This window comes from Ambystoma mexicanum, chromosome 8 (assembly GCF_040938575.1).
Source record: "Ambystoma mexicanum isolate Mex_15411 chromosome 8, UKY_AmexF1_1, whole genome shotgun sequence".
Classification (NCBI taxonomy): Eukaryota; Metazoa; Chordata; class Amphibia; order Caudata; family Ambystomatidae; genus Ambystoma; species Ambystoma mexicanum.
The window spans coordinates 46,916,585-46,933,512 of NC_090929.1; the positions used below are offsets into that span (position 1 = coordinate 46,916,585).

The following is a 16,928-nucleotide window of genomic DNA, read 5'->3' on the forward strand; positions in this document are numbered from 1 at the left end:
GCCACTTTGTACCTCACTGAGCACCAAGAGCAAGGTCTGGCGGGCGCGGGTGCATCTCATTGGGCTGTTTGGAGGTACCTGCCCAAAAGGAGACTTAAAGGGGCAGTTTACTCAAAACTGTTATTGTCTCAAAAGATGGGCCATAATAAAAAGTATATAATAAAAAAAGTTTATAAAGAAAGTTTTTATGTAAACTTTTGAGGAAGTGAGGCTCAAAGTCAAAAATGTCAAGCACTAGGAGACATCCATTTTGTGAAATGAATGATCCTCCTGTGCTTGTGTTAAGCCCTGCTCCCACGGCAATAATGAAGAAAAAGCCCCCTAATGGGAGTTTTTGCTTATTACAGCCGGAGAGCAGAGAATGCTATCAGACTGCTTCCTGCCCTCTGCTGCTGGTGAGTGCTGCTGGTGAGTGCTTCTTTTCTTCCCTGCCTCCCCTGAGCTGGGGGAGCCTGGGAAACTGAAAGCGAAAGTCCATGCAATTATAAATACAACATTGTATTTATGATTGCTGTGGCTTTCTTTTTAAGTCTCCTGCGCTCCCCCAGCTCAGAGGAGCCCGGGAGACTTAAAATTAATGTTACGGCAATTACATTGTATTAATGATTGCCATGCATTTCGTTTCAAGTCTCCCAGGCTGTATTTATGATTGCCATGCCTTTCTTTTTAAGTCTCCCAGGCTCCTCCGAGCCTGGGGGAGCCTGGGAGACTTAAAAAGAAAGTCGAGGCTATTATGAATACTTCAGAGGCAGAGTATTAATAATTGCAGCAACTTAGTTTTAAGTTTCCCATGCTCGGGGAAACTAGAAAATAAAGTCACAGAAATTATGACAACTCTGCCGGTGAAGTATTTATAATTGCTGTGCCCTTCATTTTACTTTTTCTGGGCTTTCCTGGATTTAGGGAGCACAGAAAACGTAAAATGGTAAGTCAAGGCAATTACTGTGGCAGTCTCCTCTCTTCATGTTAAATTCTGCTCTCTGGCAGCAGTAGGGGGCTTTTGCCTGATTATTGCCGTGAGGGCACAGCTTAACGGGAACAGGGGAGGCTGCTTCATTTCACAAAATGGATGCCACCATGTCAAAACGTTGAGCCTCATTTCCTCAATATTTTACATAGGAACTTTCTTTAAAAATATTTTTTATATATATTTCTTATTATGACCCATCTTTTGAGAAATTACATTTTTGAGTGAACTTCTCCTTTAATCTGCATTACAAACACGAAAGTGAAGAGAAGAAGAAGTCTACATCAGAGGTCTTCCGCCTGCAGTGGAATGCTACTGTGAAACCCGCCTCCATGCTTGACCCTGCCACCATTATTAATTATTGTGACAGTTGTGAGGTTATTGACACAGTTCTGCAGATTTAGGTGTCTTGGTGCAAGTCGTATTCCTTTCTGAGGGCTGCACCAAAGCTCTTGTGAATGAAGACTTTGTAATTAAGGTTTGTGACAAAAATGCAAGTTTTGCCATGCAGGTTTCTGTTTTTTAATGAAGGTCAAATGCAGTTGGTGGCCGGTCAGGCCTTGTCCAGCCTCAAGGCCCATCTTTTATTAAACCTCTGGCTTTTAGCTGCATGTGGGGACAGAGCAGGGATGAGGCAAACACATAGTTCTTCGCTATCAGCAGAAGGTGCAGGACATCAAGTGCATATGGGGGTTCAGCCAGGGCAGATGGCGCTCCTTCCCTGGCAGGCTGGCGCGCCGCTCTTGCCAGGGGCTGTTGTGTGGTTGGCTCGCCTCTGAAATGCTGGTGGCATGAGGCGTAGTGAATCCCAGCTAGTTGGACTGGGGTAGAACCCATCACATGCCAGGCTTGCCTCTGAGAGACCTGCCAGGCATGTGAGCCGATCTGTCTGAGACCCACAGACCTTTTCCGGGTCTCTGCCTTTCAGGGTCTTGCCTGTTAGGCCATAGGCCAATTCCTTTCTGGCAGCCCAGGTGGGCAGCCTGATCACGGGCTGAGGCTTGGGTACAAGCAGTGGTCGAAGTGTATGAAAAGAGGAAGTGGAACTATGTTCCCTGCTGTCCTTCCCCGCTCCCCACAACTTCCATTGCTGCACCCCCTCCCACACACAATTCAAACCCCCAAACAAACACACCTGCTATTTATGGGAATGTGCAGTGCAGTGCACTGATGTGCAAGCTTCAACTTCTTCCTACACTTTTACTTTAAAACAGAACCATTCCAGAACGGTTTCTTTTTAAAATAAAACTACAGGAACAGTGAAACGTAAAAATAAAAAGTATAGGAGCACCACTCCCGACCGCTCCCGCCCACTTCGACCTCTGGGTACAAGTGATTGTAATGTATGTGTCTTTGCTGCTCCCACAGGGGCCTTCAAGCTCTACGACTTGGACAATGACGGGTACATCACACGGAACGAGATGCTGGACATTGTGGATGCCATTTACCAGATGGTGGTGAGTACTGTTGGGGGTCTGGGGCTGCACCAATTACAGGATGGTGGTGAGTACTGGTGGGGGGCCAGGCGATGCACCAATTACAGGATGGTGGTGAGTACTGGTGGGGGGGCCAGGCGATGCACCAATGGCAGGATGGTGGTGAGTACTGGTGGGGGTGAGGGGCAGTACCAATTTCAGGATGGTGGTGATTACTGGTGGGGGTGAGGGGTAGTACCAATTACATGGTGGTGGTGAGTACTGGTTTAGATGAGGGGCACTACCAATTACAGAATGTTGGTGAGTACTGGTGGGGGACAAGGAGCAGTACCAATTACAGGATGGTGGTGAGCGCTAGTGGGGTGAGGGGCTGTCCCAATTACAGGATTGTGTGGAGTATTGTTCGGTGGGGGGGTAGGAGTACTGATTACATGTTGATGGTGAATACTAGTGTCCGTCATGCGTGAACTAGAGCAGTAGACGTGGCAGAGGGCAGCCCCGGGCCGGGCGTCTGAACCCGAGAGAAATGCACCCTGAAGAGAGGAGGGCGAGTGAGAGCAGCGAGGACTGGAAAGGGGCGAGGCCTGCGGGAAACATGGGTTGGGCAGAGTCACCACATGAAGCGGGTACCTGACATGGTGGCGTGCTGAAGGCCAGAGATGGCGTGGAAGCAGCGACTGCATGGACAGGCCAGCAGGAGAAGCCATGCAGCAGACCACTCCGAGTTTGGAAGGGGTAGAGTGGGTATCCCTGCAGGAGCGGGGCAGAGCGGCCATGCAGCAGACCACTCCGAGTTTGAAAGGGGCAGAGTGGGGTATGCCTGTCGGAGCGGAGTACGGCTCGGCAGGGAGAGCAGCCATCAGCAGACCACTCCGAGTTTGGAAGGGGTAGAGTGGGGTATGCCTGCAGGAGCAGAGCACGGCCCCGCAGGGAGAGCAGCCATGCAGCAGACCACTCCGAGTTTGGAAGGGGTAGAGTGGGTATGCCTGCAGGAGCGGAGCACAGCCCCGCAGGGAGAGCGGCCATGCAGAAGACCACTCCGAGTTCAGAAGGGGCAGAGTGGGGTATGCCTGCAGGAGCAGAGCATGCTCCGTGGGGAGAGTGGCCATGCAGCAGACCACTCCGAGTTCAGAAGGGGCAGAGTGGGGTATGCCTGCAGGAGCAGAGCATGCTCCGTGGGGAGAGTGGCCATGCAGCAGACCACTCCGAGTTTGGAAGGGGTAGAGTGGGTATGCTTGCAGGAGCGGGGCACGGTCCCGCAGGGAGAGCAGCCATGCAGAAGACCACTCCGAGTTTGGAAGGGGTAGAGTGGGGTATGCCTGCAGGAGCGGAGCACGACCCCGCAGGGAGAGCAGCCATGCAGAAGACCACTCCGAGTTTGGAAGGGGCAGAGTGGGGTATGCGAGCAGGAGCGGGGCACGGTCCCGCAGGGAGAGCAGCCATGCAGAAGACCACTCCGAATTTGGAAGGGGTAGAGTGGGGTATGCCTGCAGGAGTGGAGCACGGCCCCGCAGGGAGAGCAGCCATGCAGAAGACCACTCCGAGTTTGGAAGGGGCAGAGTGGGGTATGCGAGCAGGAGCGGAGCACGGCCCCGCAGGGAGAGCAGCCATGCAGAAGACCACTCCGAGTTTGGAAGGGGTAGAGTGGGGTATGCCTGCAGGAGCAGAGCATGCTCCGTGGGGAGAGTGGCCATGCAGAAGACCACTCCGAGTTTGGAAGGGGCAGAGTGGGGTATGCGAGCAGGAGCGCAGCACGGCTCGGCAGGGAGAGCAGCCATGCAGCAGACCACTCCGAGTTCAGAAGGGGCAGAGTGGGGTATGCCTGCAGGAGCAGAGCATGCTCCGTGGGGAGAGTGGCCATGCAGCAGACCACTCCGAGTTTGGAAGGGGTAGAGTGGGGTATGCGAGCAGGAGCGGTGCACGGCCCCGCAGGGAGAGCAGCCATGCAGAAGACCACTCCGAGTTTGGAAGGGGTAGAGTGGGGTATGCCTGCAGGAGCAGAGCACGGCCCCGCAGGGAGAGCAGCCATGCAGAAGACCACTCCGAGTTTGGAAGGGGTAGAGTGGGGTATGCCTGCAGGAGCGCAGCACGGCTCGGCAGGGAGAGCAGCCATGCAGCGGACCACTCCGAGTTCAGAAGGGGCAGAGTGGGGTATGCCTGCAGGAGCAGAGCATGCTCCGTGGGGAGAGTGGCCATGCAGCAGACCACTCCGAGTTTGGAAGGGGTAGAGTGGGTATGCTTGCAGGAGCGGAGCACGGCCCCGCAGGGAGAGCAGCCATGCAGAAGACCACTCCGAGTTTGGAAGGGGTAGAGTGGGGTATGCGAGCAGGAGCAGAGCACGGCCCCGCAGGGAGAGCAGCCATGCAGAAGACCACTCCGAGTTTGGAAGGGGCAGAGTGGGGTATGCGAGCAGGAGCGGAGCACGGCCCCGCAGGGAGAGTGGCCATGCAGAAGACCACTCCGAGTTTGGAAGGGGCAGAGTGGGGTATGCCTGCAGGAGCGGAGCACGGCCCCGCAGGGAGAGCGGCCATGCAGAAGACCACTCCGAGTTTGGAAGGGGTAGAGTGGGGTATGCGAGCAGGAGCGGAGCACGGCCCCGCAGGGAGAGTGGCCATGCAGAAGACCACTCCGAGTTTGGAAGGGGCAGAGTGGGGTATGCGAGCAGGAGCGGAGCACGGCCCCGCAGGGAGAGTGGCCATGCAGCAGACGACTCCGAGTTCGGAAGGGGTAGAGTGGGGTATGCCTGCAGGAGCGCAGCACGGCCCCGCAGGGAGAGCAGCCATGCAGAAGACCACTCCGAGTTTGGAAGGGGCAGAGTGGGGTATGCGAGCAGGAGCGGGGCACGGTCCCGCAGGGAGAGCAGCCATGCAGAAGACCACTCCGAGTTTGGAAGGGGTAGAGTGGGGTATGCCTGCAGGAGCGGAGCACGGCCCCGCAGGGAGAGCAGCCATGCAGAAGACCACTCCGAGTTTGGAAGGGGCAGAGTGGGGTATGCGAGCAGGAGCGGAGCACGGCCCAGCAGGGAGAGCAGCCATGCAGAAGACCACTCCGAGTTTGGAAGGGGTAGAGTGGGGTATGCCTGCAGGAGCAGAGCATGCTCCGTGGGGAGAGTGGCCATGCAGAAGACCACTTCGAGTTTGGAAGGGGTAGAGTGGGTATGCTTGCAGGAGCGGGGCACGGTCCCGCAGGGAGAGCAGCCATGCAGAAGACCACTCCGAGTTTGGAAGGGGTAGAGTGGGGTATGCCTGCAGGAGCGGAGCACGGCCCCGCAGGGAGAGCAGCCATGCAGAAGACCACTCCGAGTTTGGAAGGGGCAGAGTGGGGTATGCGAGCAGGAGCGGGGCACGGTCCCGCAGGGAGAGCAGCCATGCAGAAGACCACTCCGAGTTTGGAAGGGGTAGAGTGGGGTATGCCTGCAGGAGCGGAGCACGGCCCCGCAGGGAGAGCAGCCATGCAGAAGACCACTCCGAGTTTGGAAGGGGCAGAGTGGGGTATGCGAGCAGGAGCGGAGCACGGCCCCGCAGGGAGAGCAGCCATGCAGAAGACCACTCCGAGTTTGGAAGGGGTAGAGTGGGGTATGCCTGCAGGAGCAGAGCATGCTCCGTGGGGAGAGTGGCCATGCAGAAGACCACTCCGAGTTTGGAAGGGGCAGAGTGGGGTATGCGAGCAGGAGCGCAGCACGGCTCGGCAGGGAGAGCAGCCATGCAGCGGACCACTCCGAGTTCAGAAGGGGCAGAGTGGGGTATGCCTGCAGGAGCAGAGCATGCTCCGTGGGGAGAGTGGCCATGCAGCAGACCACTCCGAGTTTGGAAGGGGTAGAGTGGGTATGCTTGCAGGAGCGGAGCACGGCCCCGCAGGGAGAGTGGCCATGCAGAAGACCACTCCGAGTTTGGAAGGGGCAGAGTGGGGTATGCCTGCAGGAGCGGAGCACGGCCCCGCAGGGAGAGCGGCCATGCAGAAGACCACTCCGAGTTTGGAAGGGGTAGAGTGGGGTATGCGAGCAGGAGCGGAGCACGGCCCCGCAGGGAGAGTGGCCATGCAGAAGACCACTCCGAGTTTGGAAGGGGCAGAGTGGGGTATGCGAGCAGGAGCGGAGCACGGCCCTGCAGGGAGAGTGGCCATGCAGCAGACGACTCCGAGTTCGGAAGGGGTAGAGTGGGGTATGCCTGCAGGAGCGGAGCACGGCCCCGCAGGGAGAGCAGCCATGCAGAAGACCACTCCGAGTTTGGAAGGGGCAGAGTGGGGTATGCGAGCAGGAGCGGGGCACGGTCCCGCAGGGAGAGCAGCCATGCAGAAGACCACTCCGAGTTTGGAAGGGGTAGAGTGGGGTATGCCTGCAGGAGCGGAGCACGGCCCCGCAGGGAGAGCAGCCATGCAGAAGACCACTCCGAGTTTGGAAGGGGCAGAGTGGGGTATGCGAGCAGGAGCGGAGCACGGCCCAGCAGGGAGAGCAGCCATACAGAAGACCACTCCGAGTTTGGAAGGGGTAGAGTGGGGTATGCCTGCAGGAGCAGAGCATGCTCCGTGGGGAGAGTGGCCATGCAGAAGACCACTCCGAGTTTGGAAGGGGCAGAGTGGGGTATGCGAGCAGGAGCGCAGCACGGCTCGGCAGGGAGAGCAGCCATGCAGCAGACCACTCCGAGTTTGGAAGGGGCAGAGTGGGGTATGCCTGCAGGAGCAGAGCATGCTCCGTGGGGAGAGTGGCCATGCAGCAGACCACTCCGAGTTTGGAAGGGGTAGAGTGGGTATGCTTGCAGGAGCGGAGCACGGCCCCGCAGGGAGAGCAGCCATGCAGAAGACCACTCCGAGTTTGGAAGGGGCAGAGTGGGGTATGCGAGCAGGAGCGGAGCACGGCCCCGCAGGGAGAGCGGCCATGCAGAAGACCACTCCGAGTTTGGAAGGGGCAGAGTGGGGTATGCCTGCAGGAGCGGAGCACGGCCCCGCAGGGAGAGCGGCCATGCAGAAGACCACTCCGAGTTTGGAAGGGGTAGAGTGGGGTATGCGAGCAGGAGCGGAGCACGGCCCCGCAGGGAGAGTGGCCATGCAGAAGACCACTCCGAGTTTGGAAGGGGCAGAGTGGGGTATGCGAGCAGGAGCGGAGCACGGCCCCGCAGGGAGAGTGGCCATGCAGCAGACGACTCCGAGTTTGGAAGGGGTAGAGTGGGGTATGCCTGCAGGAGCGGAGCACGGCCCCGCAGGGAGAGCAGCCATGCAGAAGACCACTCCGAGTTTGGAAGGGGCAGAGTGGGGTATGCGAGCAGGAGCGGGGCACGGTCCCGCAGGGAGAGCAGCCATGCAGAAGACCACTCCGAGTTTGGAAGGGGTAGAGTGGGGTATGCCTGCAGGAGCGGAGCACGGCCCCGCAGGGAGAGCAGCCATGCAGAAGACCACTCCGAGTTTGGAAGGGGCAGAGTGGGGTATGCGAGCAGGAGCGGAGCACGGCCCCGCAGGGAGAGCAGCCATGCAGAAGACCACTCCGAGTTTGGAAGGGGTAGAGTGGGGTATGCCTGCAGGAGCAGAGCATGCTCCGTGGGGAGAGTGGCCATGCAGAAGACCACTCCGAGTTTGGAAGGGGCAGAGTGGGGTATGCGAGCAGGAGCGCAGCACGGCTCGGCAGGGAGAGCAGCCATGCAGCAGACCACTCCGAGTTCAGAAGGGGCAGAGTGGGGTATGCCTGCAGGAGCAGAGCATACTCCGTGGGGAGAGTGGCCATGCAGCAGACCACTCCGAGTTTGGAAGGGGTAGAGTGGGTATGCTTGCAGGAGCGGAGCACGGCCCCACAGGGAGAGCAGCCATGCAGAAGACCACTCCGAGTTTGGAAGGGGTAGAGTGGGGTATGCGAGCAGGAGCAGAGCACGGCCCCGCAGGGAGAGCAGCCATGCAGAAGACCACTCCGAGTTTGGAAGGGGCAGAGTGGGGTATGCGAGCAGGAGCGGAGCACGGCCCCGCAGGGAGAGCGGCCATGCAGAAGACCACTCCGAGTTTGGAAGGGGCAGAGTGGGGTATGCCTGCAGGAGCGGAGCACGGCCCCGCAGGGAGAGCGGCCATGCAGAAGACCACTCTGAGTTTGGAAGGGGTAGAGTGGGGTATGCGAGCAGGAGCAGGGCATGACGACTGCTTTATACGTACTACTATCAGGCCTTCATGATGTGCTTGAGAGCACATCTTCCCATATGTAAGGAAAAAGGGGCAGTGGAGTAGGAGTAGGAGTAAGTGCGGGGGGCTGTAAGGAACTCATGTTGGCAGCAGTGAAGACACGTGTAAGGAAAGGTCGTGCCTTTTTAGTTTTATATTTACGAGGGGCCTGTGGTCAGTAAGGGTTATGAAAATGGACAAAAAAGGGGGGTGGACCACAGACTTCCGCCGGCTCCTGTTACTAAACTGACTAATAATGGTCAGATCCCCATTCACACAACCCTCGAGGACTGCTGAATGGTTTCACTCTAAACCACACCACTTCATATAAGAAACTGTTTCTTATTTAACACAAAAATATATTCTATGTTTCACATAAGATATATTTATTCAAAAAAACATTTTTATACATAAAAGTGAAAACTTGAGTTGCCTATACATCCTTATTGAAACATAAAAAAAGACACATTTTTTGTACCGTTTCTACAAAGTACACAATGATATTCAATCTGGGTTAGTTCAAATCTGGCCTGTATTGTTGTGCCATGAAGTTTGTCATACCCTGCTATCTCTTTCTGGAGATCTGCCAGCTGTGTAGACCTCCCTTTTGGGAGCGGTGTCTTGCCGCAATGTACATAAAGAACAGAGGAAATCACATACCGTCTTTTTCTCTGAAATATACTGGACTCGGATCATTCACAGTAGTCACACTTCTCAATTGTGTTTATGTTCTCTGAGAGTTTTGTACTGTCTCTGTGTTCCTTCACAGTCTTGTCTTTAGGCACCTTGCACCACCCCCCTCGGTGCTTGTTGCTCGTCACCCTTATATTACACTGTAGGTGATCCAATGGATAAACAAAAGTTGGCGTCGATGCACTGCGTTTCGGCCTTTAGAAGTGAGATAGTCCACATCCATGCAGTGGTCTTCCCTTGATATTGCAAACAGGCCTTCGTCAGGACAGAAAAGAGTGTTTTTGTGTTGATTTTAATCTTCTAACCTCAAAACTAGTGATCTGATTAGATGAACCGAACAAGGACAGGTCTCCAAATTTGGAAGCATCTCAAGTTATGCATTTCTGGAATTCCTTCATATAGAGGGAAGAAATCGCCTCAGTGGATGTTGTCCGTATCAGAGGGCATCTTGTCTGATGTTAGAGGTGGTTCTAATTGTTTATGCCCAGATTGCTTCTGGCAGACGTTATTGTTAGGAGTTGAACCACATTAATGGCTCCAAAACTTGCGGACAGGCACTATTCCTCTTGGTACTCTAAACACGCGAATCCGATGTAGAGAGCCGCATACTGTCTCATACAGTGAAGACTGACACAAGTGATCACAGTTCAAGGGTGTTTATTGAACTTCAATCGGTTGATTGAACGCCTTCCCAACCCTAAATCCAAGGATGGGAGCAAGCTACGACCATCATATAAAAATAACGCAGTCCTGGTCAAGTCTGTCAAAATAAAAGGGCCTATACCAATAAACCTATTGCCAATCCTTACCTCTAAATACAAATAGTGTGGGAAACAATGTTATGCAAAAGAAAAGTGTTCAAGAAATGATATGTCAGGATATTCAAGCCGTTGGCTTTTGTAAGGAACTCATGGTGGCGACAGTAAAGATAGAGACAAGTGATCACAGTACAAGGGTGTTTATTAAACTGTATAAATGGGTGAGAAAATGCCTAATCTAAACCTAAATCTAAAATGGGAGCAAGCTATGACCAGGGATGACATTTCACCAAAATGCCAGGGGTAGTGGAAGTGACATCACATGACCCTTGACCTCTGATGACATCACAGGAAGTGATGCCATTTGACCCCACCCCTAAGTGATATCACAGGAAGCGATGACACATGACCTTTCACCACTTGATAAACCAGGAAGTGTCATCACATAGCATTGTTCCTAAGTACACTACGGAAAATATGGTTATAATATCACTATAATGTGATATAGATTTCATACAAAAAAGGACCGCCACCAGTATCGTTATATTAGTGTGTATAGGTCCATATTACCAAATAACTGTGAATGCAGGCAGACGTCCAAGGCCAAATGATAATGACGTGCTATTATATAGCACTTACGCTTAAGCGCTTCATATAGAAAAAAATATGCATAAAATGTCCCCCAACTTGTGTTGGTACTCATTTATCGACCTCAGAAGGATGAAAGGCTGAGTTGAGGTGTTTTAAGAACAGACTAAATCAGTGACTCACCCCCTGAATTGTACCTGAAATAAACCTTTAGTGAGTCTAGCAATTATTGTATAGAATTCCAGAAAGACACATTATATGTGTTGTTCCTATTCTTTCTTATTTAGGGTCACTGCTCAAAGTGTTAGACTTCTGGAACCACGTTTCTTTTAAGAAGCCTGAACAAGAAAGTCAGCCACTCCAGAAGCAAAGAGCCACATAGCGCTGGCAACAGGAACTTGCATTAAAAAAAAAGTTTATTTCTTTTTTCCAGGGGTAGCAAGGGAGACCTCAGGGGTCACAGTTGCGACCCCTAAATGGCGTCTCTGGCTACAACCATCAAATAATAATAATACAGTCCTAGTGGAGTCTTGTCAAATAAAAAGGGCTTATACAAAAAAGAAAAACTATTGCCAATCCTTTCCGCTAAGTTACAAAATAGTGTGGGATAATATTCACCAGAAAAGAAATAAGTGTGTGTAAAAATGAAAGGTCAGGATGTTATAGCCTGGGTCTGCCTTCCCCACGTTTTCTAGCACGAGGCAACACGGGCTCCTGAGCACAGCACACTGCTGGGCTTCTGCAGTACAAGGTTACAGTTCCTTTCAGCGATATGAGGGCCTTTGGTGGTCAAGTCTCTTTTATGCTGGGTGTGGATCCCCCTCACCCGGGCTCCGATCCTCTTGAATGTTAGCCTCCCTCAGTCGGGTTCACTAAAGCCTTTCACTCAAAATCTCTTCACCTGTAGTACTCACGAGTCTCAATGTCCTTTTAAACAACCTTTCACTGTGGACATCCCTTGGCCGGGTTCACTCTTGCCAACTCAATGTTCACGGGGTTATTGTGCCTCACCCCACTTTGCAGGCATCCTTCGGCCGGGTTCACTCTTGTCAACTCAACGTTCATGGGGTTATTGTGCCTCACCCCGCTTTGCAGGCATCCCTCGGCCAGGTTAACTCTTGTCAACTCAATGTTCACGGGGTTATTGTGCCTCACCCCACCTTGCAGGCATCCCTCGGCCGGGTTCACTCTTATCAACTCAATGTTCACTGGGCTATTGTGCCTCACCCCGCTTTACAGGCATCCCTCGGCCGGGTTCAATTTTGTCAACTCAATGTTCACAGGGCTATTGTGCCTCACGCTGCTTTGCAGGCATCCCTCGGCTGGGTTCACTCTTATCAACTCAATGTTCACGGGGTTATTGTGCCTCACCCCGCTTTGCAGGCATCTCTCGGCCGTGTTCACTCTTATCAACTCAATGTTCACGAGGTTATTGTGCCTCACCCCGCTTTGCAGGCATCCCTCGGCCGGGTTCAATCTTGTCAACTCAATGTTCACTGGGCTGTTGTGCCTCACCCCGTTTTGCAGGCATCCCTCAGCTGGGTTCACTCTCATCAACTCAATGTTCACAGGGCTATTGTGCCTTACCCCGCTTTGCAGGCATCCCTCGGCCGGGTTCACTCTCATCAACTCAATGTTCACAGGGTTATTGTGCCTCACCCCGCTTTGCAGTGAAGTGGGAGAATGGAAAAACAGGCTCCCGTCCTTCCCCTCTCGCGCCTGGCCTAAAGGATCACGGCCCAGGCACCCGCCACGAGAAGAGTTTGCCCATCTACCAGACGACCAAATACCCTGGTACAGGAACGGATGTGTCCATCTGCCTGCCCACGCCCTGCCCATGCCGACACCTGCGGCACGGATCAACTAGACTAAAATCTACACGTCGTTAGAGATGCCATGATGACCTAGCCAACGGTCAGCACACCTGTGCAAATATACACACTGGACACTCCCGCACCAATCTACACGAAGAATATACTCAGTGCTATGACGTAGGAGACAGACATACTCACGGACATGCATCTTTATTATTTTCCACATAGGCTCTCAAAATGCAGAAACGCAAGACGCATCATGAACTCATCTAAAGAGCTTGCTTACGCTTCTCCTAAACCCAGGTGCCATAATGAGAAATATAACGAAGACACGATACTGGTCATAAGACAATATGATACTATAACCTAAAGCGCCTGTGCACCAAACGGTTCCACCTATACACCAGGCCTAAGTAGGCCGCAAGCAAGAGCTCCCATGGACGTTAAAAGAACAAGAGTCAGGTTGCTGATCCTGCAGAATGAGCCTGGCGAAAGCAGACAGCCAAGGTCGTAATGTTGCAAACCCACATTCCAAAAGCAGACCATCAAGGGCACGATGTTGCAACCTCGCACGCCTCGCACCAACGTTAAAATCACACCTGCAAATTAAACCAGGCACACAGTGGAAAAACAATATTAATTGTGCAGAATTCTGCCTCAAACACGGTCCCACCTCACGTGACCAAGCCGAACCTGACAGGATGCCAAGCCCAGGAGAAAGAAGGCGTCTGGATCCCTCGTTACTAGACACAGGCAGACACACTTAAAAGGCTCAATGGACATCTGCGACAGTGGGAGTAGTCGGCCTTCTCGCTCATGAATAAGTCCTCACATTGTCTGCACGTACTCATAGTGAAACATTGCTGCAAATGACAGGTACACCGAGAGCTGGGAACAGCGATGGTCCCAGGCTGGGAAGCTTGCGGGCGCACCAATCAGAACATGGGGCTCTTATCACTGACGCCATTAACATTAACCAATCATCAGGAGTCTTCATGTAACAATTCTCATGTATCTAATTGTAGGGACAACCCAGATATATCACCTGACTAACCCTTGTCCACTAATATTGTTCTCTATACGTATGCTATACTAACCCTACCACTCGAGCAACCAATTAAGAGTGGCGATAGGTTTTTGCTAACTTTCTAAGGTGACGCAAGTAGCGCGTCATACTAAGGTAAAAAGGGCCTGCGAGCCCCACGATTGTGTGTGTGTCAGGACGGACGCGTACGATCCTTGACCCATCCCTGCCGTTTTTGTTTAATAAACAGCAGAGTCACCTTGCTTCTTGCGTGTGTCTCATACTCTATCTCTTCTGGGATATACGGGAGGAGTTGGGGCCTCCCTGCCCGGAGGTCTGCGGACGGCCCGGCCGACCCCGGCGGAATTTCCCCCCCGACAAGTTGGAGGCACTGCTGAGATCTGTTTAAGATCCGCCTTTTTATTTTTTACTTTTTCCAGGCACTCCAGTTGCGAGGAGGCCCGGGGGCGCGGCCCCCTCTACCGTCGCCCCCTTCTGAGGACTACAGGACCATCGCGGAGCTGCGAGAAGACCAGACAGCGCAATCCGGATATTGGCCCTCGGGAGCCGGTTGAGAAGTATCCCGCCCGCGGTTGGCGAGTGTCCAGACGTGGTCCAGACGAGGGGAGGTGACGAGCCGCTTGGAGGGGTGCATGCAGTCGAGCGGCCCCGCATCAAGAGAACTTGGTGAGCATGCCCCGCACAACAAGCAATGTGAAATTGTGAGGGAGGGGGGAGGAATTAAATACGGGAGGCGGGAGGTGTTGCACAGGTGCGCGGCGAAGGTTTGACAATTTAGTGTTGGAAATAGAATGAATGTTAGTCGAACAAGTGCGAGAGCAGTTGGCTACGTTACGCGAGAGAGGGGGGCGGAGCACGAAAACATCACGTGCGGCCGCTCGTAGAAACTGATTGGCTGAGGTCGCGACTACGTGTAAGGGTGTGTATGTGTGGTTTCCTACGATTTGGCATTTATTGATCAATGAGTAGATGAGGATCCCTATTGTCGAGCAAGACACTCGATAGGTAGATGACGTTTCCCTGTAGGCGGTAGCTAGTTAGTTGCCCAATACGGAAGATAATTGGCTGGTTAAGCCCTCCTGTCGAGGGGCGTATCACACGCGAGGCGATGCAGTGTGCGCAGTCCGATTATATTATTGATTTGATTACCTTGTTCCAGGAGTGACAGGAAGACAGCTGTAAGGTTAACGGGGGTAGATTGCAAGTGTATTTTGAATTTAAAGAATATATGAAGAACTTACCAGTAGCTCGAAGAGATCGGTGACGTCACCAGTAGGGCTTTCATAGGATATCCCGAGCACAAGGCATCTTCCTTTCTGAGAGTGGTGGGGAAGAGAACTGTGGTAAGGGAGTGGAAACGGAGATAAACGGTAAATGAGTTGATCGGGGAAAGGCGAAACGGGGAACGTGGCTGCGCACGGAGAACGCCGGCCACGGCAAGTGTAGAAGGGGGAGGAGCACGTGAAAATAGGACGACTGTATAAGAACGTCATAAGGGGTACGCAGCCGCAGGGGGCTACGTGCGCCTCGGCCGCAGGGGGCCGTAAGGGTGTTGTATAAAGAAAGAAAGACAGAAGAAAATATACAAATGTAACATACTATATTTTTTATAATTTTCCTTAGCGGACTATCGTAAGTCCCCAAACTTACGGGGCCAGGTAACGATATAAGGCTGTATATTGTAAACTACTAGTGAGATAAACTGCTACCAGATAGGGGAAGGGTAGCAAGTGGAGCGCTACTATGTCATACGGGACAGGATCGGGAGGGTGGGGGAACACCCTCACTACCCCACTACAACACATATGCACAACACTGCCACCCCATAGGGAGAAACTGATTAAGTATAGCATAGAATGGACCCAGGGGACGGATAACAAAATGCTAACACCGTGGCCGCCTAATGGTAGCTTCGATCCATATGCCCAACATTCACTATTAAACCATCTGCACAATACATATAAAGGGAAGAAGTTGGCAAACCACGTGGAGGTGTTTAACTTATGGAGGATGTTCCAAGGGTCCCGACCAGGACCAAATGGAATGTTCACTATGGGGGAAATACCGGAAGAAAAGAGATTAAGGAGGAAGGAGAGGATGGGAAAAAGGGGAGTGAGGACCCAAAGAACACGGGGAACAGAGGAGAGGGAGGAGAAAAGAATAATAAAACAGATGAAATAAAAAAGGAACCGAGCAACGATATACCCCTAGCAAAGGGAGTGAAAACAGAGGGAAGGGGGTTGTACCCTTTAAGAGAATTAGGAGAAATAGAAAGAGGACAGTTAAGGGCGGCTGAGGGATACTCGAACCCGGCATACAGCCCTCCACCATATGTGGCTCATAGGAAGATGCCAGCGGGGGAGGGGAGGACTGGAGAAGAGCAGACTGTGGAAATAGGAAATGATGAGTGGGTAGCTGCACAGATATTATTAAAATTACGAGGTTCATTAACAGGAGAAGAGAAGGAGGTAGTAAAGAAAACAGACGAGGATAGTGCCAGGGAGAGTGGAAGGAGGGGGGAAGAGCTGTTACGACAAAAGGAAGAGATTTTGGAGGAACGACTAGCAAAATTAAGGGATGAGCAGAATGAATTGATCAAGCAGCTTGAGAGGGAGGAGAGAGAGAGAGCGAGGAAAAGGAAAGAAGGTAAGAACGAATTGGAAAAAATAAGGGAACGAACTGAGGAGCAAAGGAGAGAAGCTGAAAGGGTAAAAGCAGCAGCAGAAAGGGTATCAAGAGCAGTGCTGTGAAAAAAGAAAAGGGAAGAGGAAGAGAAAGAAAAAGAAATGGCAATGTGGAAGAGGAGATTACTATCAGAAACGACTAAGAAATACGAAGAAGGGAGGGTGATAGAGAGCATATTGGAAAGGGAAAGGGTGAAATGGGAAAGGAAGAAAGAGGATGAAAGAATATTGGAACAGATGAGCAGTGAAGTGATGGAGGAATTAAAAAGGAAAAGGGAGGAAAATGGTAGGGAGATGGAGGAGAGAAATGAAGGAGAAAGAGAAGATAGGAGAAGGGAGAGTGGAGCATGGGGGATGTATTTAGAAACACAGAAGTAGCAACAACATCAGCACAAAGGGGAGCGGTTGATAAAGGAGAAACAGGAGAACTGGACCTAATAGACTTACAAACAGTAACGGTCAAGGGGAAAAAGACCGAGTGGGGGTTGCCGTTTATGACTGACTTTTGTAGTGAGGAAGAAGAGGGAGTGGAGAAGGAAGAAAGAAACGGTGAAAGGGAAAGTTTAGATAAACTATACATCACCCGGACCAACACAGACTCACCATGGATCAGTAGGAGAAAGGATGAGCTGGGGAGAAGTGAGGAGGGAGAGCGAGGAATAGCGGAAAGACAGACACATGAGGCCGCACCATCCCCATCACGCCCTCTCCCATCGCACCCTACATGCTCAACCACCTCACGCTCGTTACGCAAAATAAAACTAGCGCCCTTCACAGATGAACTGACACCCTATGCATGTCGGCTTAG

At 52.6% G+C, this 16,928-nt stretch overlaps 1 protein-coding gene across 1 annotated transcript in view; it reads left to right on the plus strand.

Moving 5' to 3' along the window:
* The window catches only part of NCS1 (neuronal calcium sensor 1), a 441,477-nt gene that overhangs the window by 328,914 nt on the left and 95,635 nt on the right, over positions 1-16,928 (plus strand). Inside the window, exon 5 of the mRNA XM_069609260.1 lies at positions 2,336-2,424. Within this exon, the coding sequence (XP_069465361.1) occupies positions 2,336-2,424 (89 nt within the window). The remainder of the gene's footprint in view (positions 1-2,335; positions 2,425-16,928) is intronic.